This window comes from Cupressus sempervirens, chromosome 7, assembly GCF_028749045.1.
Source record: "Cupressus sempervirens isolate cs-2001-9-10 chromosome 7, ASM2874904v1, whole genome shotgun sequence".
In the NCBI taxonomy this organism is placed as follows: domain Eukaryota; kingdom Viridiplantae; phylum Streptophyta; class Pinopsida; order Cupressales; family Cupressaceae; genus Cupressus; species Cupressus sempervirens.
This window is the reverse complement of record NC_143124.1, coordinates 541,215,132-541,239,325: the sequence shown is the minus strand read 5'-3', so window position 1 is coordinate 541,239,325 and position 24,194 is coordinate 541,215,132. Positions and strand designations below refer to the sequence as shown.

General features: G+C 34.2%; 1 protein-coding gene across 3 annotated transcripts; it reads left to right on the top strand.

The window, feature by feature from the left end:
* Positions 1 to 10,386: 10,386 nt before the first annotated feature.
* LOC149547905 (mitochondrial phosphate carrier protein 3, mitochondrial-like) lies at positions 10,387 to 14,213 on the top strand. Of its 3 annotated transcripts, none has more exons than XM_089791950.1 (6): positions 10,387 to 10,835; positions 11,684 to 12,045; positions 12,304 to 12,347; positions 12,476 to 12,690; positions 13,326 to 13,450; positions 13,693 to 14,213. In XM_089791950.1, exons 1-6 carry the CDS (start codon positions 10,728 to 10,730, stop codon positions 13,760 to 13,762), a joined length of 924 nt encoding a protein of 307 aa, XP_089648076.1. In that variant the 5' UTR covers positions 10,387 to 10,727; the 3' UTR covers positions 13,763 to 14,213. The 3 variants fall into 3 exon arrangements, 2 of the variants coding, with proteins under 2 accessions (XP_089648076.1, XP_089648078.1); XR_016353936.1 differs by having other exon boundaries at positions 10,522 to 10,835; positions 12,304 to 12,364; XM_089791952.1 differs by having other exon boundaries at positions 10,699 to 10,835; positions 11,679 to 12,045.
* The last annotated feature ends 9,981 nt before the right edge of the window (positions 14,214 to 24,194 follow it).

Here is a 24,194-nt window from a genome sequence, read left to right as displayed (position 1 = left end):
ATAATGAGTAATCCAAACTTTGTCTATTTTTATTAATCAAACAATAATATTTAATATCTTTATAAGAGAATTTTTTATGAATGAGAGATAAACTCTCTTACACCAAACATAGGGTAAGTTGAGAAAAGATCTCAACTATCCCACAAAAACCTAACCACATTAAAACTAATAATTATCTCTTAATATAACTTATTAATGGAGATAATATTGATGCAGGAGCATCCTAGGGTAGTTAGAAATCTTGTATGTTGGAGTGGTTTTGACCTTGAGGTTGTAGAGCTCAATCAAAGAAGGGTTAGTGCTCAGTCATTATTGAGGAGTTCTTGGGTGTAGTGTTGATCAAGGAACTCAGTCACTGATGAAGCTTGGCATAGCTTGTGGTGATAAGAAAAACTTGTGTAGTGTTAGCCAAGTGGGCTTGACATATATTGTGTTGCTTGGTGTATAGTGGACTCAGCATATACTATGTTTCTCAGCATGTATTAGGCTCGGTATATACTATGTTACTCAATATATACTATTTCTCAACGAGGCTTAGTGGTTTTGCTGAGACTCGGTAGTTTGGCTCACTGAATGGTGTTCTTGTGGATTGGATCGAGCAACTTGGTGCAATTAATGCATTTAGCATATGATTGTGATGTGGATTGATCGTGACTATGTGTGTGGACCTATTTGGGTCTTGGTTATTTATCCTATGTGTATTTAACAATGGTTGTGTTGGAAATATAAGAGGAGTAACTGAGAGGGAGGGGTGAATCAGTTACTACTAAAATAAATCCCAGATCCCTTAGATGTTAGTACAAAATAAAGTTTGAGAACTGAATACTATTAATGTTCAGTAAACACTCATAAAATGTTGTAACTCGATAAGTATTGAACATGCAAATTTTAGATGTTATCTATGATTACCATTACTTTAACATAGTTGAAAACACATAAAATAAAATAGCATGAACACATTTGATATCAGGATTTAACATGGAAACTCAATTTGGAAAAAACTACCAATTGCAACTAATTACTATTTTCACTTTTCTGAAGTGAGCCCTGTTAGGAGCCAACCTTGTTAAAGGTTACAAAACACACTATTAGGTGTGACCCTATTAAAGGATTTAATCACCCTGTTAGGAGTAGCCTTGTTATCTTAAGAAAATTCAATAGAACTACCACCTTGTTAGAGATTTACAAATAGTTGTTAAGCCAACTCTACTAAGAGATTTATATCACTTTTACAATGGTTAGAGAGCAACAATGAGATGACCTACTTTGAATGCAACTGAATTGTTGATTACAGATCTCTATTCTGGCTTGTACTTGATCCTTCCTAATCTAATATATCTTTTTTGCTCCACGAGGATATTCTTCTTATCCTTCAAATTTGCTTCCTCTCTTCATCATTAAATCTTAAATACATTCATAACTTCTTACTTTTTTTAAATCCACAACTTGACTTAGACTTATATCTTTCATATTGTCAAGTCAGCTCATATACAACATAGAATAACTAATATTCATCACCTCAGTCAGCTATAATCAATAGATAAATCAATTAAGCTCAATATGCCAAAACAAAAAAATCCTTCATTAGTCGACCCAGCTCGATAGACACTAACTCAGAAACAATTTCTTATGTTAACCAACAGAAGCTCGATTAACACTTCAAACTCACAAAGATCCTTTAGCAACTAAGTGAGCTTGGTTAACACTGGTTTCATCCAACATTTTTTCATTAATTGAGTGTGCTTGGTTAACACTCATCTTTTGAAGACTTTCCTTCAACGCTTGAGTGAACTCGGTAGGCACTGCCTTCTAAATTAAGAAAACATAGGAACACTCAGTAGACACAAAAAACTATCTTCAATGCCCAAGTGAGCTCGACATGCACTAACTAATAATGATATGAAGTTTGTGTAACATCAAAGACAATACAAAATTAATCAATTGTATCCAAAAATCTCCCTCTTTGGCATTGATGGCAACACAACATGTCATAACACAATGAAATTTTGGAGCAAGAATAAAATGAGGAACATATCCTTAGTTTTATTCATGAGAACTCCCTCTGTCAGTGTAAGCTCTGCTGCCTTCAGTTCCTCCCTCTATCTACAATAGCTTCTACCAAGATCATTCTTCCTCACAGATATTTCTTCATAAAGTTTCTATTCAATAGAAAACTTCTCCCTCTCACAACAAACTTCTCCCTCTTTGAAAACCCATGCCAAAGACAACAACTCTATTAATATCAATGTACTTTAAGTACTGATTCATTTGCAATATGCCTTTGTCAAAGGTTGAAAGTCTTAGAGGTCATTTTGATTAGATGAAAATGAGAGAAGATGAGAACATTGCAAAATATGTGGAAAGAATCAAAGTAAGTGTAAGTGCAATCAAAGCATTTGGAGGAGACATTGAAGAGAAAATGGTTGTAAGCAAGGTATCTAGAACTCTTATTCCTATTTATGCACTTAGAGTGTCTGCTATTCAAGAGATGAGATGTGATTGAAATAATAAAATATCTTTGGATGCTCTACCTCGAAGATTGACAACTTTTGAGTTAGATTACTTTGATAACTATGTTCAAAAGTTCAAAGGTTATTGAGTTGCTTTTAAAGCTAAACTCTCACTCAGAAAAAAGGGTAAAAAATCAAAGTCCAGTCAATCAAGAAGTGAAGAAGAAGAAACAAAATAAAGTTCAGACAGTGATCTTGAAGTTGTTGAAGCCTTACTTGCAAGAAAGTATTCCAAAGGTAGAGGAAAGTACAAAGGTAAAGTTCCTCTAATCTGGTTTTCTTGTGAAGAAGTTGGTCACATTGCTGCAAGGTGTCCAAACAGAGAAAACAAAGATGAAAAGAAAAGTAATAAGCACAAAGTGAAGAAGGATTCCAAGAACTACAAGAACTACAAGGACAAAGGTAAGAAATCTATTTTATAGCTAAAGATTCTGATAACAATGAAGATAAAATGGTATATATTGTTGTAAAAGATGAATTTGATGATGAAGGAGATAAGATGACACTTATCTTTCATGTTAGAAAAATGACATATTTATTATTGATAGTGGCTATTCACATCATATGACTAGAGATAAAACAAAATTTGAGCACATGGAATATTATGATGGAGGTAGTGTGAGATTTGGAAATAATGAATCTTGTAACATAAAAGGAAAATGATGAATTTCATTGACTAAAGAACTTGTATGTGACAATGCTTATTGGATTGAAGGACTAAAGCATAATATAATGAGTGTGGCACAGTTGAATAACATTGGATTCAAGGTAGAATTCATGAATGGACAGGCCAAACTACTAAATGGAAAAGGAAATCTAGTTGGATTTGGCAAGCAAACAAAAGGTAATCTATTTTATCTTAATCTCAGTAAATGTTCATGTTTTATTGTTCAAGTAGAAGAAAGTTGGTTATGGAAAAAAGACTATGTCATGTAAACTTTGATAATCTGGTTAAGATAAGCAAACATAAAAGAGTAAGTGGTATTCCTAGTTTGAAGAAACCTGATATGGGTTTATGCAAGAATTGCCAAATTGGTAAGATAGGAAAGACTAGTTTCAAAAAAAAAAACTATTAGTCAGAAGAAGTCTTAGAAATTGTTCATACAAAATTATGTGGACCTATTGGAGTAGAGAGTTATAGTGGAGAAATTTTTTTCATTCTTTTTGTTGATGACTATTCTAGAATGATGACTGTAATGTATCTAAAAGAAAAATTAGAAGTTTTTCAAAATTTCAACTGGTATCTAGTAAGAGTAGAAAAATAAAATGGAAAAAGATTGAAATGTTTAAGATTAGACAGAGGTGGTGAATTCATCTCCAATGAATTTGATAATTTCTGCATTGAAAGAGGAATTAAAAGACAAGTATAAGCCCCTATAGCTGAAAGAAGAAACAGATCCATCATGGATTATGAAAGAACATTGATGATAGAAAAGAATGTTTCTATCAAATACTAGAAGGAAGCTATCAACACTGTAGTTCATACCTTGAACAGACTATAGTTGAAGAAAGATTCAACCAAAACTCCTTATAAACTATGGTATGGCTACAAACCTAATGTAAGTTACTTGAAGGTATTTGGCAGAAAATGTTATATTTTGAAAGAATCTAGAAAAGGAAAATTTGATGTAAAAGGTCATGAAGGCACATTTCTAGGATACTCCTATAGAAGTAAAGCATACAAATGTTTGAATTTTTCTACTCATAAAATCATAAAAAGTGTACATGTGAGAATTGATGAGTTTGCAGAAAAGAGTGAAGAAGAAAGCAACAAGGAGCTAGAATATTATAGAAGATTTGTTTACTATAAACCTGACACCTTCCCAAACCTATCTGAAAGAAACGAGGCTTCATCTCCTAAGTCCCCAAAATCTCCAACAGTTATTGAGTTGTAGACAGTGCAACCCAAGTCACGGTCTGAAGGACCCGAGTCATAGTCAGAGGCCACCGAGCTAGTTCAAACTGAGTCTGATGGACCTGAGTCATAGACAGTGGGACCCAAGCTTGATACTAAAGTTCATGATCAAAATAGTGGAACTCATTCAAAACCCAAAGAACTTATGTTAGCAATATATGTCAGAAGGCATCATGCACCTAATCAAATCATTGGAGACAAATCTAATAAAACAATGACAAGAAGAAAATTAAAAGGTACATGTTTACTTGCTGAATTTGAACCTAGAAATGTTAGAGATCTAAAAAATGAAAGTTGTGTTGAAACAATGAATGAAGAAATAGAACAGATAGATAAGAACAAAAACTTGGACTCTTGTTCCTAGACCTAAGGATAAAAATGTAATTGGCACAAAGTGGGTGTTCAGAAATAAGGTGAATGAAGATGGAAAAGTTTTTAGAAACAAGGCAAGACTATTATGTAAAGGTTATTATCAAGAAGAAGGTATTGATTATGGTGAGACTTTTTCTCTATTGCAAGATTAGAAGGTGTTGGGACTTTACTAGCATATGTAGCATGCAGAGGATTTAAAGTATATCAAATGGATGTTAAATCCGTATTCTTGATGAGGAAGTCTACATTGAACAACCAAAAGGTTTTATAGATCCTAGCAAAAGAGACATGGTTTGCAAGTTACATAAAGCATTATATGGTCTCAAGCAAGCTCCCAGAGCTTGGTATGAAAGACTCCATAATTACTTGGTACAGATTGGCTTTCAAAGAACAAATGATAGCAATAGTTTGTATATCAAAGAAGGACCAGATAAGAAGATTGTGTTGGCAAAAATATTTGTTGATGATACTTTATTCATAGGAAATGATGACTTGTGCAAAGCATTTTTAGAAGAAATGAGTAAAGAATTTGAGATGTCCATGTTTGGTGAGATAAAATTCTTTGTTGGGTTGCAGATACAACAGAACAAAAATGGTATCTACACTCAATCTAAGTATATCAAGGATATATTGAAGAAGTTTGGAATGAAAGATTCGAGACTAGTTGGAACCCCTATGTCTACTGCACATAAGCTTTCCAAGAATGATGATTCCAAAGAAGCAGATCAGACCACATATAGATCAATTATTAGAAAATTGCAGTATGTAGTACATACAAGGCTTGATATTGCACTAGCAGTCGGTATGGTGGCAAGATTCTTAACAAATCCCAAAGAAAATCACATGATGGCAATCAAGAGAATCATGAGATATCTGAAAGGTACTAAAAACTATGGCTTATGGTACAAACTTGGAGGTAATTTGGACCTGAAGCTGTTTACTGATGCTGATTGGGCTGGAAGTCTTGATGACATAAAAAGCACTAGTGGTGGAGCATTCTTTGTTGGTAAAAGACTAGTGTCTTGGACAAGCAAGAAACAAAATTGCATCTCTTAATCCAAAACACAGGCAGAATATGTGGCAGCAACAATTAATTGTTCTAACATTGTTTGGTTCAAACAACTATTGGAAGGAATGAAGATAGAGATCAAGGATCCAATAGTCATATACTATGATAACACTAGTGCAATCAATATATCAAAGAATCCAGTGATACATATCAAAACAAAACACATTTCTATAAAATATCACTTCTTAAGAGAATTGATGCAAGATAAAGAAGTCAGATTGGAATATGTGAATACAAAAGAACAAATTGCAGACGTATTCACCAAGCCATTACCTAAGGATGCATTTCTGTATCTAAGAGGTAAGCTAGGGGTCATTCCCCTATCTGAAGCTCACTAAATAAAGTTTAGTGATGCATCAACCACAGAAAGTTGAAGATCAATTAGTTGGTACAAAATTGACAAAGGTATATTGCAAATGAATTAGTACTTAAGGTACATTGATATTAATAGAGTTGTTGTCTTTGGCATGTGTTGTCAAAGAGGGAGAAGTTTACTACCATATCTCATAGAAATTTTTGTTTTTCCAAAGAGGGAGAAGTTTATTGTAAGAGGGAGAAGTTTGCTATCATAAAAACTTTATGAAGAAATATCTGTGAGGAAGAATGATCTTGGCAGATGTTGTTGCAGACAGATGAAGGAATTGAAGGTAGGAAGAGCTTACACTGATAGAGGGAGTTCTCATGAATAAAACTAAGGATATGTTCCTCACTTTATTCTTGCTCCAAAATTTCATTGTGTTATGACATGTTGTGTTTCCATCAAAGACAATACACAATTAATCAATTGTATCCAACAGATTGTAAGTCAACTAAGGCATTTTATGCTTATTTGGGTTCTAAATGATTCTATTTGCAACACGCCAACTTGTGGCCATGAAAGTATTTAAGGAGAGCTTGGGTGGAGTTATAGGTATCCAATCAATTGTGGAGGAGCACAAGTTTGAGTTAGGAATCTGGGGTTGCGAATTTGTGAGAAGAGCCAGTGGTTGTGGCTTCTGAAACAAGGAGATTGCTTGGTGGCTTGCAAGCACAATTTTAGATCTTATTGGAGGTTTCTACCATATTGTTGTTGTGCTACCGATTTGGACTAGCTAGATTTTGGATAGGATGTTGAGGGATCTTGCAGAACTATTATTTGTTTTCTATTTGGCCATAACTGGGAAGGCCTTACAACTCGGTACATTGCATATAATCAATTATTTTATGAATAAAGAGTTGAGTTTGGTATATGATTTTGCATTGCATGTTGTATTTCTAATGTGTGGTTAATTGTTAGGAACTAGATCACCTCTATTGGAGGTTCATCTGATCGTGCACTGCATCAAATATATACTTATTTAAATTTTGGGAAATATAATCCTTATCAAGCCTTCATCTCAACACATAATATATAGGATATACAATACTTGAAACTATTAAAAAATCCTATAAAACATGGGCTAAAACCATCTGAAAAGTGGCAACCATCTAATCTCCGATCCAAAATTCCCTATAATGTATCAAAATACACACCAACACATTTTTATATTTCCTATTTCTACAGACCCAACTTTTATAGGCCATAACTTTTTAACTATGTGTCTAATTGATGGATGTTTGGAACCCTGAAAAGCTCGTGACACACTATATCAAGTTATAACATACTACAATAGTTTTGAATATATTCAAGTCATTTTAGAGTTTCTAAGGTCTTCAAAGTTGACTTTGAAAATTTTGTTCACAACTTTAAAAATATAAACTTTAATATGTTGAAATCTAGACATGATCTTGTAACAAAAGCTTACCAATATAGTTATCTAATCAATTTGCAACCTTCGGGAAAGTTGGGGACCAATCCATGCTCAAATGTAAACTTATTGAAAATTACAATAAAGCACACCTATAACATACAAGCAATATACATAAATAAATCCGATAGTAACAAATAAAATTTTCACATCTCACCTCTAGAATACAAGTAGAATAAAATTGAAATCTTAGTACAAAATCACTAATATTCTCATATAGAAACTTTTTGATTAAAATTGTAAGAATTTTTTAATGAATATTTCCTACAATACTAACACATAAATACTCTAGGCATTAATGCAAAATACTTCACATATTATTATTCAATTTTTTAATGTGTTCTATTAAAACCATAATTAAGATTTAATTAGCATATATTATGTGTATGCCTGAGTGCTTTGGTCATGGAATGGGGTCAAAAAGGAGTATCCTTCCTCCACTATGTTTGGTTTATATATTGGCAAACTCAAAGAGTAGTTAAACAATACCCTTGGTGAAGGAATCTAGTTAGCAGGGTCTATGATGAAGATATTTGTAAGCTTGATGAAATTAATCTCATTGCAAAATTGGCACAAGATTTGGAATAATATTTGAAATTTCTTAATCTTTTTGGTAAGGGGTTGGGATGAAAGTAAACACTAGCAATACCAATGTCATTCTTCTCTTTGAAAAGAAGAATCAAGAGCTTAATTTTATCTTCGAGGGTAGCCCTTTTCGAGGCAGTGATGGAATACAAATGCCTAGGAATTGATTGATTTTCACAATAGAATCAATTGAGAGACACATAAATCAAAGATGATCTAAGGAGGGTGGAGAGATTTATCCCTTCTTTAGATTAGGTGTAGAAAAGAAAAGTTCTAGAATCGAGGACTAAGAAAACCTTGTTCAATTTGTCAATAGTGTCAATTATCTTTATAGTTATGGGGTTTGGGAGAATAGCATGGTAAATCACAAATGATAACAAATATAAAGAATTCAAAAACATCGCATTGGTTGCCTTAAAGTCAAACAAAAATAGTGTATAAGATTCTTCTAATTGAGGTTAGTATGTTCCCAAGTGAGGCTTTAGCAATCATTTAGTTGTCATAACGTAAAAATGTTTAAAATATGGATAAGCACCATAGCGCAAAATGATTGTTGAAGAGGAGCTAACTCTTAAGAGAAAAAACTTGGAAGAAACATTATAGCGAGTGGATGAACAAGGGAAAAAAATTGCGTGATTGTCTTAACACTAAGGGCCCGTTTGGTTGGAGGAATATGATTTGAGAATTAGCATTCCAAATCTTTGATTTGGGATTCTGGAACTTGAAGTCCAGATTATGGTTTTTGGATTTTATTTTGAGACCGTTTGGTTCAAACCAAAAAACATTTGATATTTAGAATTTGTAATTCCCAACTATTTGGTTAAAAAAATAGATCCTATTGTCGTCATTGTTGCAAAATTAGTGAAGAGCAGGAGAATGAAAAACAAGAAAAGAAAAGAAAAACTCAAGGGCAACTTTGATAATGGCTCTGAGGAAAATCATTGACCAGCAGAAGAAGAAATTTCTAAAATATCCTCAAGGAAAAGAAAAAGAAGGCGAAAGTCTACAAATGTAACTCGTTCTCCTGCCAAATCAGAACATAATCCATTCAAGAGCAATCTCAGTCATCCTCAAGAAATCTAAAAAGTTAAATGAGTCTTGCTTTAAAAAGTGTAGGTAGTAAGTAATTGCAGAAATAAATAGGCATGGCTCTAGTGATGACTTTCTCTTAAGGGAGATACTATCAAGAGTGCTAAAAAGAAGTGCAAATCAGTCTCTAACCAATGTACACTCGCCATTATACATGGTAGCTTATACATGGTAGCCGTAATGACGAGAAAACTTTCAAAGCGTCCGATGTCTTCATCGAAACCCAACAGCTTCCTTGACGAGGTAAGAAATTTTCAATGCAATCCAATTTAACGTGTTTTCATTCTGCACGAATCGAAGGAAGGGTGCAATGTGAAGTAGATAAAATGGAGAGCAAAACGCAGACTAAAAGTGAGTGCCAAAAAATGGCAAACATGAAAAAAGTTTATTTTTTATTAATTTGGAATGCTTGTTTTTCCAAAATTGGAATTAAAACAGGTATTTGAGTAATACCAACTATTTGGAAGGAAGACCAAATCCTCAAATTGGGGGATAAATGAGGATACGAAATTCTAATTTTTTCATATTCCAATTTTCATTTGGTTGACCCAAACAGTGGATTACAATTTTTTTAGAATTCGCAATTCTAATTCTTGTTGATATCGACGAACCAAATGGGCCCTAATGAGAAGATAAAAAATGTGGGTGTTAGATATATTCAAGAATAAAATGTTTACAAAATAGCTAGGTTGAAAAAAATCATACTATGTCAAAGAATTTGATCTCATATGGAGCATGATGAAAAAGTTTATTGAGTCTATGATTAAGGGAAGGTGTAAAATCTTCCTTGTGTAGTTGAAGGCAAGCTGTAGGCATTGAGATGTGAAACTTGTAGATGGAAGGTGCCCAAAGAAGAATGGGTAGAGAAGGGTTGGCAAAGCAAAATGACAATGAATAGTTTCTTCACTATCTGAATAGTTTATAGTAGAGAACAATAAAAATCACTATATTTTAGTAGAGCTTTTAAAAAGAAGGCCAATATTTGAATTTTATGGTGCATTTTGTGGGAAGAATAGCGGACGCCCCTATAAATGTAGAGGTTCCAATACCTTAATTCCCCTAACAAAATATTTAATATATGATTAACTCTTAAAAATCTTATCCTAATCTCTGAATATTTGTCCCTGCCATATACAACCATTATTGTATGAGTCCACGAGATTTTTCTTCGAGGGCACGTCAATTGTAGCCACTTTTCTCTGGGACCCAGGTTTCTGTTACCTTTCTCATGATGCCCGCCCTGAGCCAACCATTTCTTACCAGTAACCTTTTCCGTGCCAGGGCTGAATGTATGTTTTCATCTGAATATATCTGAGTCTGATTGAATGCATGGTTTTTTTTTCAACCGATGTCTGGATTTGATCTGCTAAGCAGAGAAATCGAAAATCATCCTTCTCAAAATGCACGCATTCGACTTCTATGCAACCTGCACACTAGGAGGTGTCTTAAGCTGCGGCCTCACACACACTGGTATTACCCCCCTGGATAACATCAAATGTAACATGCAGGTAAGATACACATTTTTTTTTCTATGTATTAGTGTTGACAATATTAACTGTTATATGAAGGAGACAAGGCTTTTTCAATCTATTCTTTAAATGGATTAGTTAGGTCATCTAGGTTTTCATTAAGGACTAAGGACTTTCAATGTACATGTTAAGTGTTCTGTTTTTCTGATGGAGATCTTATGTTTATAAGATTGTTTTGCTATTTCATATGGAATAGGAGTTTTTGGTTGAAATCTTTTGAGCCGAAAGTCAAGCACTGAGGAGTTTCTATTCCATCAATGTCACCTTAGACATGATCTCATCACTTTAAACCTTGTATTCAGCAAAACTCATTCAGAACAATTCACTTCACAATCAGATGAAATATAGATTTAGATTTTTAATCTAACTTATTAATAAATTTATTTTGGGTGTTCTTTCATGTTGATAATAGGTTATGAAGTATGATCTAAACCTCCATTTAAAGAATTATTTACGTGATAAGTCCTGATGCACTTACCCTTTTGTACCCTAGATCACCTAAATCACATTTTTGTTTCATGGCTCCTGATCTAAATCTTAGCTATGATATCATGCTCTTGTGTATTAATCAGTTGAAATTCCAACAAACAGCTACTTTAGGTAAGTTTGCATAGTGTCTACCACTGGACTATTGATTTCTGTGTGTCCAAACGTTTTGAATAAGATGTGGCTCATTTTCTTTAACATCTCTTTAGTTCCTTAATACTATCATCTCCCAACACTTTGGATTTTTTTGAAATCATACAGCTAATTGATTAGTTTGGAATATTTTCTTAACATTTCCATTGTTTATGATTTAGCTTTCTTTATTCTTGGTTGTAGGGCAGGCTAATCCGTCAAAGTATGAGAGTATCAGCAGCGGATTCAATAAACTATTAAATAAGCATGGCATGCGAGCGTTGTTCAGGGGTTGGGTGCCTACATTCTTGGGGTACAGCAGTCAGGGTGCCCTTAAGTTTGGATTCTATGAATTCTTCAAGGTATTTTATTCGGACATAGTTGGAACCCAAAATGCTCAAGAGCACAAGACCTTAATATACCTGGCAGGGTCTGCATCGGCAGAGTTTATTGCAGGAATAGCATTGTGCCCATTTGAGGCCATCAAAGTTCGAATGCAAACGAGTCCTGATTTAGCAAAAGGCTCCTTACAAGCTTTTTCCCAAATCTTGGCTTCTGGTGGATGTAATGGGTAAGCAGCCCGAATTCATTTGGCATCTCATACAAAATTCTAAATCAATGATAAATTAATCTCTTGATCATGTATATTTTCTTACAGGCTCTACAAGAGCCTTGTTCTAGAATTAGTCCATATAAAAGGGCCTACAAGGGCCTTGTGCTAGATTGAAAAAGGCTCGTCTCTCCATCATATTACAATTGATATTATCAAGACTGATCATATAAAAAATGTTTATCTTACGTGCATATTGCATTTGATATTTTCTTGCAGGCTCTACAAGGGCCTTGTGCCTCTCTGGGGGCGCCAGATCCCATGTGAGTTTATAAACAAGGTCAAAAACAAATAAATGTCCAAATTTATAGAGAATGGCAGTTTTTTTGGGGTAATGAATTGAGTTAATGTTTGTTGGGTACTGAATTGAATGAATGTTTGTTGGGTACAGATACAATGGTTAAGTTTGCCTGTTTTGAGAAAACAGTGGAGAGCATCTACAAGTATGCAATTCCAATCCCCAAAGAGGAGTGTCCCAAAGCTGTACAATTGGGTGTTAGCTTTGCAGCAGGATATATTGCAGGAATTTCATGTGCTCTTGTATCACATCCTGCAGATAATTTGGTCTCTGTTCTCAACGGATGTAAGGCTACAACCGTCAGAGCTGTAAGCTGTTATTTCATTCCTTTTCAATGTTTTTCTGATTAATCTAAGAAGGATTTTTGAAAGGCGTAGACTTTTGTACATAATGAAAAATAAGTATTATAGGGAAAAAACGAAAAATCAAGAAAAACAATTAAAGCTCAGCAAAAGAAATCAGATCTACCCCACAGAGGTAGATGAGTTGAGTTGAGATTATGGGTAATTTCTCATGGTCTTGGGTTCAAATCTCTCCTGGCTTTAAGGTGTGAGACATCCTGTGGGCGGCTGATCTCACCCATGGAGGACTAGCCTTGCCCTAGCTCGCATTGGCTGCTGGTCATCTGGTTTGAGGCTGTGGGTAGTTCCCCATGGCCTTGGGTTTAAATCTCTCCCGGATTTAAGGGGTGAGACATCTTGCGGGCAGCTGATTTCATCCATAGAGGACTAGTCTCACCCTAGCTCGCATTGGCTGCTGGTCATCACTAGGCTAGGTCGTGGGGACACCCCATGTAAGAAAAAAAAGATGACATCAGATCTACAATAGAACAATTTGAAGCCAATTTGCACTCCAAAGATTTTTAATCTTGTTACTGGATGAACTGCATTAGGGCTTAGATGGTAACTCTGTTAACGTAATGCGCACTTTTGAATTTTTGCAGGCAATTAGGAAGTTGGGGGTGGTTGCATTGTTCACAAGAGGTTTGCCATTAAGGATTCTCATGGTGGGTACTCTAACTGGAGCACAGTGGGCAATCTATGACTCTTTCAGAGTTTATACTGGATTGTAAGTTGAAAACTCTCTACATTCTTACTCCTTGCAAATAACAAAGAAAAAAACCATTTATATTTTGAATCAAATTCTGCTTCATAATCAGAATCATAAAATAATCTAGTATTTCTTAAACTCTTTTTAATTTTCAAAATCTCTATAATAAAAATCCTCCAGAAAAACCTAGATTATGAACATTTTGATTGCACTAGCCTTTTATCATTTCTTTCGTTAATTCTTGAACAATCTATTGACAGGCCAACGTCTGGAACAATGTTAAACAAATGTGATGATTCAAACCTGAACCAAGTATATGATGATTCATAGATCCTCAGCAACAAGATTGCCTTGTTCTCATCTCCTCATCATAACTTTTGCGAGGCTAGACAATTGTTTGAATCTTGGGTTCTTTTCCAAAGGCATATTTTTGGCCATCCAGTAAATATGGAATATCACATTTATGTAACTTCGATTTAGGCAAAAAGTATATGGCAATTCTTCGGAAATAATGATAAACCATAAAATTGGCTGATTCCAACAATATATCAGATCCTTATGGCACTTTTGTTTTCATTCAATAAATGAAGGCGGCTTCATTTGTTCTCGATTTCTTTCAGAGTACCCACCAATTAGACCACAATATGGCGCCAGATAAATTTGTTTTTAGTTGATATAGGTTCTTGTAAAGGAGGGAAGTAGATATTTTTGTCTGATTAGTATGATTAATTGTTGGATGACATTGGGAATTTGAAATATATGAAAGTGGATATTTTTTTCAGCTTAGTGATAATTATTGAGAGATGTTAATTTTGTTACAAATGTCAACGTATGGTAGTGGTCTTAATCGTTCGATGATGGGTCTCCGAATAAGAATTAAACTAACGATTTTGTTCATAACTGTTACAACTTCAGTGTCACATTCTAATTGAACAACTATGAATACGGCTTGCATAAATATAAATAGACAAGAAAAAAAGCAACAATCACTTATATTCTTCTATAATTCCTTCAATATATTGTCAAGTAGCTCAACTGCTTTATGCAAGCTTTGATATTGCTATCATAAGAGGTCCCTCATACATTTTTATGCTCCCTGAAATAAAATTGCATCTCATTTTAATTAATCGGTTGATCTCATATGTTAATGTTGTAATGTAACAAGAGACGCAATGCGTCATAGTTCCTGCCTGACACATAATAGTTGTAAAGGTGTAGATGAGTGAGAATCTAAATTAACATTATGAATGCATTTATTTTTGCCTAGAAACACACTTGTGATCTGATAAGATTGCTCATATTTTGTTCTTAAATTCTCATCCTAGAAATGCACTTGTGATTTGATACAATGACTCATATTTTGTTGTTAAGTTCTTGTGTTATATTATTATATCTTTGGGCATTTAAGCCTAAGAATAAGAGGCCAAAGTCCCCAATATGGCACTAAGTACTTAATATCATACTACAATCAATACATATGCTTTATACAAATTTGCACCTTCTACATTGACAACTTAAATTATGTGCAATGATAAAAGATATCCATACCAATATTTGAATTATAGAACTTGAAGAAGTGATGAAGCATTTGGAGTATCACATTATATGTTTAAGCATACTATGCATGCTATTAGACAACCATAAGTAGTTTGAATAACTCCCCCAACTATATATTATTCTCATCTTGATTATCAAATGGAACTCACACTATTTTTAATCATTAACACTGGACAAAAACTAGGATAGAGATAAATAACAGTATACAAAAATAACAACATAAACATATATGCAGAGGAAAAAATGATAGATAATATAGAGGAGGAAGAGGAAGAGAGATAAAATAGTAAGATAGAGTGATACTAACATAAGTTGTGTGTGTGTGTGTGTGAGAGAGAGAGAGAGAGAGAGCGCTAAATATAATTATTTTTCTTAATAAAACAAATAGTCAAAATAAAATCATGGTTTTAATAAAAAATTAAAATATATTATATTTTAATTAATGAAACTAAGAATTTAATTTTTATATTAAAACTCACATTTCTATAAGAAAAATGAAATGTATTGAAATATAAAAATATTTTATAAGTAAAACTAATTGTTTAATTTCACACAATTAGAGAAGGTTTACTATTCAATGTTTTGTATTTTCAAAATTTTCATAAAATTAAGTAATTTTTAATTATGAAATAATATCTATATAATTTAATATGCACATTTGTAAATAATAAATAGATGTAATACATGTAAATTTGATGTTGATGAATAAATATGATGTAATAAATAAGAAATAAAATATAACTATTTAATTTTAATACATAGTTTATAAAAATCTAATAATAATTTATATATTTTTTAGAATTGAATTATTTCTATTTTGTGGTTATTTCTTTAGTATGTTTTTTGATATAAAGTATAATTATTAATTTAATATTAAAATATATTATTAAGTTTTAAATGTATTTAAACTAAATGATAAATTGTTTAAATAAAAAATATTAATAATAATAAATAATATAATTTAAAAATTGTAACACTTATGAATTATACATTTTACAAACACTATTATAAACTATAATTAAAAAATAATATTGTTTAATTTATTTTTATAAAAGTAAAATAATAGTAATAATTTAACTATTATTAAAAAAACAAAATTAAAAAAAAAAAAGAAATTCAAATACAAAGATATAACATATTGGAATTATATTAAAAAGACACACACACACACACACACACACACACACACACACACACATATATATATATATGAAGTTTTAGGAATAAGTTATATCAAATAGTCAAAATTAAACATCAATGTAAAACTAATAATAAATATATTTAAAATAATAAATTTAAAATATTTAATAGATTGTGATAATTAATATTGATTAGACATGTTGTGTGAGGTGGAAGATAAAATGATTGAAAAAATAAAATCTTATCAACTTGTCACAAATTTGAAAAAGATTAAGTTATAATTAATGCATTCATTAATGCAAGATGAAGTTGTTAGAAAATATTTGTATTTTTTGTTGAATAAAATTAATTTTCCCCCCCACCAAAAATAGTATGAACCAATAGAATGGATGAAAAATGTGATTTATAAAATAATAAAAAATTAAAAAAAGATGTAAACATTTGAAATCTCATATAATCTTTTAAATTTTTGAATTTGATTGGTTGGTGCTAATGTCATATTTGGATTGACATGAATGCATAAGTATTCCTGCCTTGGCCTTGGCAGGAACTAATAAGATGATATTCAATGCATTTATGCTATTAGCTTTACAACAATTTATAAATGCAATAGCTTCTAGAAAAAAATGGTAATGATTAATGAAATAGATCAATGATCAAAGGATTCTAATGAAGCGAAAATATGGGGTTAAAAATCTAAATATAATGATTTGTTTTTGGGCCCCCAAGGATTCATCTTCCTTCCCATATCAAGGTGGAAACCTGATATGGTTCTAATAAAGGGTGGATTAAAATCAATTTTGAGTGAGCCTTAAAGGACAATCTAGAACAATTTGGGGTTAGGTTTGCAGTGAGAGATTAGATAGGCAACATCTTGATGGTTGGTGTAAGAAGATCAATGGATGGAACCGATAATAAGGCAGAGGTACGAGCTATTCTTATAGTTATAAAAATGGAAAAGTTTTTGAATGCTACCAAACTTCATTTAGAAGGAGATTCATTAATAATAATATCAATGCCAGATGACCTTTGCATTCATTCTAGTTTACATTAACATTTTGTAATGTTCCGATTAAACAATTCACAGACAAAATGACAATCCAGATATACAATAGGAAGGCTATACAAAACCTAGGGAGATAGTACGGGTGTAGGAGTGGAAACAGAGCCGTACGAAAGATATTCGTATGGTTAAGAAAGATTACCATCGTACGTGAGGGGTGATTGTCGTACAGAGAGTATATGGAAGGGTTTGGCGACATACGGTGGGGTGAGGACTAGTGAGGGTGTTTTGGGTATGGCCATACGAGCAAGATGTCTGTACAGTGCAATTAGGAGGTTGTGTAGAGGAAGCACGAAGGTATTCAACAATGCTACGAATAATGTTTCCACACATGGATCATGCACCAAGTTCGCAGATTCCCAGTTAAGCTGTACAGAAGTGATCGCCTTCACTGGAGATACCAATAAAAATTGGAAGAATAATAATCACAAATTGATGTAGATATTTTCCAAACAATGATGACACTCCAATTTGTCAGATCTGAGCCGAATAATACATAGACGAACTAGGGTGAGGGTTGAATCCCACCAAAACCCGAAAGTAGCCAAGTAGGGAAGGTCTTCCACTTTCAAAATGGCGAACAACAAAACTCCAACTAGAATTCGTAGTACAAAAAATTAATCCAAATTGCATGCCTAAAACAACCTACAAGAAGGCCTTATAAAGGGCTTCGGGGAAACTTCCCGAAGGATTACAAAAATAGCAATAAGCCAACAAGTACAAAAAAAAACCAATGGGCCCGAGAGATTTAAAAAAATTGATTCTCAGCCACAACAAAATATTATTATTTAATAATATTGGGGACATTACAGTCCTTTGTGCCCAAAAATTGCTTGCCCTTAAACAATTGCAAATTTGGATGCTCTAGAATTTGCTCGTCTTCCTAGGTGGCATCCTCGACAGGAAGATCCTTCCATCGCACAAGAAACTCCTTAATGGTACGGGACTTGAGCTTCTTCTCTCGAACATCAATGATCTCTATTGGTTCTAATATTAATTTCCCTTCTTCATCAATGGGAGGAAATTCCTTCAACACCATGACATGTCTGATAGCCTTCTTCAGTGATGACACATGAAAAACATTGTGGATTCAACTCCCTTCAAGAAGCTCCAATTTGTAGGCAACTTCTCCTACCTTTTGAACCACTCTGTAGGGTTCGTAGAAGCGTGGTTTTAGTTTCTCCTTACCAAACGACTTTAGGGAGAATTGTTTATACAGTTGAAGTCGAAGGTATACCAGATCACACCCCTCAAAACTTCTCTCAATTTGATGTCTAAATTTTCCTTGAGATATCTTATGATAACTAAATTCTCTTGTAGCCAATCTTTAGCCCTCGGTGCACGATTGTCTCCCAATGCCAAATCCATGAATGATGAAGGTTCATAACCATACAATGCTTTGAAGGGTGGCATGCCTATTGACATGTGATAGGTAGTGTTGTAACAATGCTCACCCAGATGCAACCAGTGCATCCATGCCTTTTGCTGCACTAAAACATAATTCCTCAAATAGCCCTCCAACCATTTGTTCACAATCTCAGTCTATCCATCTGACTGTGGATGGTCCCTCATACTCGGTGACAACTCCGTTCCCGCTAGCCTAAATAACTCCATCCAAAAAATGCTAAGGAAATGACTATCTCTATCACTTACTATATTTCGTGGAAGACCATGTAAACGGAAAACCTCACTAAAGAAAAACTCAGCCACTTGTGATGCTTGGTACCTAATGGAAATGGAAAAGAAATGGGCATACTTGGTCAAATGATCAACCACGAAAAAAATGCAGTCCTTCCCCTAAACTTTGGGTAGCCCAGTGATGAAGTCCATTGAAATGCTTTCCCACTTTTGACCAGGGATTGGCAATAGTTGGAGAAGTCTCGTAGGTAGGGTATGTTCATATTTATTTTACTGACAGGTAGAGCATTCCTATACATATAGTAAGACATCATTCTTGAGGCCCTTCTATGTAAAACATTCTCAGATTTGCTTGTAGGTTTTCAGATATCCTAGGTGTCCAGCCAATGGTGAATCATGCATCTCCTTTAGAATTTTTTCCTTCATTTTGGACTCGGGTACTAGATAAATCTTGCCCTTGTAGTAGATAATATCATCAACCACCTTTTACCTATCATCTTGTACTTGATCATCCATCAACTGGGAAGCAAATGTGTTCTTGGAGTATTCAACCAATAGGCATTCCTTCCAATCTGCTGAAATTTCAAACAATGAACATATTGTAGGCCTCCTTGATAGAGCATCAACCACTACATTATGTTTTCATTTCACATACTCAATATCAAAGTCAAAAGCTTGGATTTTTCTCACCCAATTCTGTTGTTGTTCATTTAAATCTTTTTGCTCTAAAAAATATCTCAGGTTGTTGTGATCTATCCACACCACAAATATTGCCCCAACAAGATACTGCCGAAACTTTGTTAGTGCATGCATGATTGTGAACATCTCTTTATCATAGATGGAGTACAATCATTCTTCTTCTGAGAGTTTTTGACCAGGGTATAATATAGTGGCAAATTTTTGTACTTTGGCGAATTTGACATTTTGCCAATGTTATTTTTGGCAATTTCTGAGCCCTTCCATGGTTTTCTGGTCACCAAGCTTTGTTGGGTTTACCTGGTTGCCTAGCATTGTAATCACCAAGGCAAATGTTACGTTTGAGTTTTTCCTTGGTGGTATCGCCTTTCACGCAGCCGACCAGGTAACGCTTATTGTGGAATGTTTGCTGAGTTTCAAGTTTCCATTTCATGCAGTATGGGAGAATTCACCATCCCAGTTTCATTTTACCGTGGAGGAGTAGGCTCGTTTCACGTTATGGGAAGTCAAGGAGTCGGCTTGTTTCGCCAACACTCTTTCATTTTGTCGTGGAGGAGTCGGCTCGTTTGGCATGGTAAATTGGTAATTGTATTGATTTTTAATATGTATAAATCCAAATTCGCCCAAGCAATGAGACATTCACTAAATACCGCTGGCACTCCATCAAATTTTTGGCAGCGCAGGACACATCGTGGGCACGACTTAGACTCCAGAGATAGCTTCCACAAGTGGTGGTACACTGGTATGTGCAGCTGTGCTGTAAAATACTCTCCTTGAGCTTATGTAGTTTAATTTAATCAGAAGCTTATCCACAATTTCCTTTCTTATCTCATTTTCATTAGAAATTTTTCAAAAAGTGGACGCAATGTTGAAAGTTGCTGGCGATGTTAATGGTTTTTAAAGCTTGCATGCATGGATTCGTGAAAATGTGAAGTCTATTTCCTACCAACTTTCAAGTGAGATTCGTGAAAGATTCCCTCGAAGTCTTTTCCCTTTAACCGCTGCGAACATCGAAATCTTTGCTATCGCGGTCTCGTGGCTGCTGGAAGTCTTTTCCATTTAACCACTGTGAACATGCGAAATCCTTGCCATCGCGGTCTCACGGCTACTGGAAGTCTTTCCTTTAAACTGCTGCGAACATGCAAAATCCTTGCCATCGTGGTCTCGCGGCTGCTGGAAGTCTTTCCCTTTAACCGCTGCGAACATGCGAAATCTTTGCCATTGCGGTCTCGCGGCTGCTGGAAGTCTTTTCCCTTTAACTGCTGTGAACATGTGAAATCATTGCCATCGCAATCTCGTGGCTTCTAGAAGTCTTTTCCCTTTAACCGCTGCGAAGTGCCAACTTCCGATGGTGTGATCTCCCTTTTTCGTGACTTCGCAACATAAAAGTTCACCATCATTTAAATCGGCAATGATGCGATCTCTACCCTCCTCACGGTTTCGCAACATAATCTCCTTTATCTTTTCAACCAATGATGATGCAATCTCTGTGCTCCTCATGATTTCGCAACACACAAACTATTAACTTTCACTTTGACAGCGACATTGCGATAGACCTGTTAAAGCCTTTCTCATGGTTTTGCAACTGCCAAGTTGCCAACTTCAAACTGATAAAACTATCATACCACTCCTTTGTACCAATTCCCTAGTCCTTCCATGGTATGTTTTTTTTAACCTTGAATCAATGAAATGATTCGCCCAAAAAATTAAAATTTTACTATGATTATTATTTTTTGTTCGCCAATGTATGAATATTTTGTGGTTTTAAATGGATACTAAAAGTAATACTGCTTATTCTCAGGGAAGTAAAGTTTAAATGGATTATCAGTGGATTGAGATGTCAAGGGAGGGTGATTCTGTAACTAATATTGCTCAATCTCAGGGAAGTGACAAGGGTAAGACCCCCAAGGGCAGTGAAGGGATTAATCTTACATCAAAATGACGAAAACTTAGAGATACTACCATAAAGGCTTTCTTTGGAATTGACAATGTTTCTGGTCCACCAACTTTGGCAAGTACAAGTGTAGAAGGAAATCACAATACCTCAACACCACTAGAAGAGCAGGTTGTTATTCAATTAAATCAAAATGCATCAAACGAGGATAACAATGTTCAAACAACAGAAGATGTTGTAATAGAAGATAATATTGATGTTGGTAGGAAGAAAAGAAAAAGGAATGTAAAAATGGGGCGGGAGTGGGAAATGAAAAGGACTTTCCAGGTTGATTGGGTAGCAAAGTACTGGTTTATTGAACCAGTCACAAACAATGATGAACCACCAATAGAATGCATGTGTACAATTTGTACCTGGAAAACTAAAAAGAGAAAAAGTTGCAGTTAAAGCTCGACACTATAGAAAAACATATTGGTAAGGTTTATGAAAACCAAATCATAGATGGAAAGGAAGTAACGACAGTGAGATGGAAATCAAAGGAAGAATGCCTTCATGTTAAGTATGCCATAGAATATGAAGAACATTTCAAGAAAATACCGGTAATTGGTAGTGGCAGTAGTGGCAATCCAATCAAGGATGGGCTTCAACATGTAGCCAATGATGCAAACTTGGCAAAGACCATTCAGATGAGTGTTATTTTTCATATTCTATCTAGAGGGCGTCCTATGAGAGACTTTTCAGAATATGGTAATTTATTATCTTTTTTGAGAGTTCCTCACTATCCTATGTCACATTGGTCAATATATGCTAGATGGGAAATGGCAAGCTATCTTGCTGAGGTGGAAAAGAAAAATGATAGGAGAGAGTAAATGAATCCAAGTTCATTTCATTATCCTTAGATGAAGTCACTACGGTTGCTAACACTGCTTGGGTCTGTATGCATGTATATACTGTAAAAGATCATGTCCATCAAGCTAATCTACTTTGTGTTCATAAAATGAGGGCCAATTCAACTGCAGAAAATTTATATTTAGAAGTTAAGAAAGCTTTGAATGAAATTGCTGGTATGGATGACTTGACAATTGCAAATAAGTTAGTGTGTGTCGGAGCTGATGGAGCTGTAGTAATGCAAGGGGAAAAGGACTGGTCTTTGTGCAAGATTACAAACTAGTATTGCACCTTATATGCTTGGCATAAACTGCATGGCCCACCAAATGAATTTAGCATATAAGATTGTAAGTACTTTTCCTACAGTTTCAAAAGTTGAAGATCTAATCCGTGAGCTCCACTCTTTTGCAAAAGTCCTAAACGCTTTGCAGAATTTAAGATTTTTTTCTGAGGGAGTAACAACAGGAAATAAGATTCTCAAGGATCTTGAGACCAGATGGATATCTTTGCATGGACCAGCAGAACGAGTTCTAGCAGAATATCAATCCTTGATTGGAGTTCTATATGAGCAATGCCTTATAGTGGACAGAGCTCCTGATTTGTTAAATAAGTTAAGTGATATAGAGAACCTATTAACTTTAGCCAGTCTTCTCCCAATGCTGGATTTAATGAAAAAACTTGTTAAGAAAGCCCAAGACAAAACTATGTATATTCATGAGTATTCTGATTTACGTAAAATGACATGCATGGCTCTGGATTCTTTGTATTCAGATCTCTCAGGTCATAGCCCAATTTTTTCAAGGTGGGAGATAATTACAGATTTGAATCATGCTGAGAATTTTTTACAATTCAATGGAAAAAATGAGCTATGTGTGTTTGTGAAAGGATTTCAAATACCAATGCACCAATATAAAACAACCAAGAGAGGCAGAGTACTACCAGTTAGAAAGGATGATTTTGACAAGATTGTTAAATCTGTTAGTGCAAATGTGAAGTCTATTTCCTACCAACTTTCAAGTGAGATTCGTGAAAGATTCCCTCGAGAAGAAATTTCTTGAAGCCATGAGTTGTGTGTTTCCTCAATTTTGGAAACAGTTTGGACATAATCCAACTGATGCAAAGTTGTTTCATAATAAACTTGACGAATTGATAACATAGTTTTCAAAGCATACAGATTGCAATGGACAACTAATACAAGGAATCTTAGATTCAAATAATCTTAAAAATCAATGTAAACTTTTTGCATTGTGTATGTAAAACCAGATGGAAAAATTTGAGAATCCATTCGATCCTGGTGCAATAACAAGGCTCTGGAAAAGGATAAGTCAAAGTGAAGTATTACGTACTTCAATATCGGAATATTTCAAACTTTTTGATTTATGTCAAACAATAGTATTAGGGTCGGTGGAAGATGAGAGAGTTTTCAGTGCATTGGGGTTTTTGAAATCAAATGTCAGAAACAAACTAGACAAAAATTTGGAAACTTGTTTGAGGTTGTTTGTTACTCAATACAATGTTAGAGATTTTCCTTATGATAGGTCATTGGCCATTTGGAATTCCACACGTGAAAGATGAGGCCTTTGCAACACTTTAAAAGATGGTGGTTCTACTTCTACTGCTGACTCCAACATAAATGATGAATTTAGGTCTCAAAGTCAAAATGAAGATGAAGATTTTACGGATTTTGAATACCCGATTCAGAATGAAGAGGAACCTATTAGTACTAATCAGACTTCAGTTTCACATTTGAGACTGAGTCAATGAAGTGAATTGTGATTTAGTAATGTAGCATTCAGTTCTAAGGAATTTATAGGTCTACTTCAGTTCTTCCATATTCATTATTCAGTCATATTGCAATTACAATTTACAAAAATTGAGTTCAAGAT

Bases quoted from the DNA above. Each gene is read 5' to 3' on its own strand.
- LOC149547905 (XM_089791950.1), top strand. From the start codon at position 10,728: ATGCACGCATTCGACTTCTATGCAACCTGCACACTAGGAGGTGTCTTA. The intron at 12,348-12,475 runs GTGAGTTTATAA...TGTTGGGTACAG, and splicing joins CTGGGGGCGCCAGATCCCAT to ATACAATGGTTAAGTTTGCC. The intron at 13,451-13,692 runs GTAAGTTGAAAA...ATCTATTGACAG, and splicing joins TTCAGAGTTTATACTGGATT to GCCAACGTCTGGAACAATGT.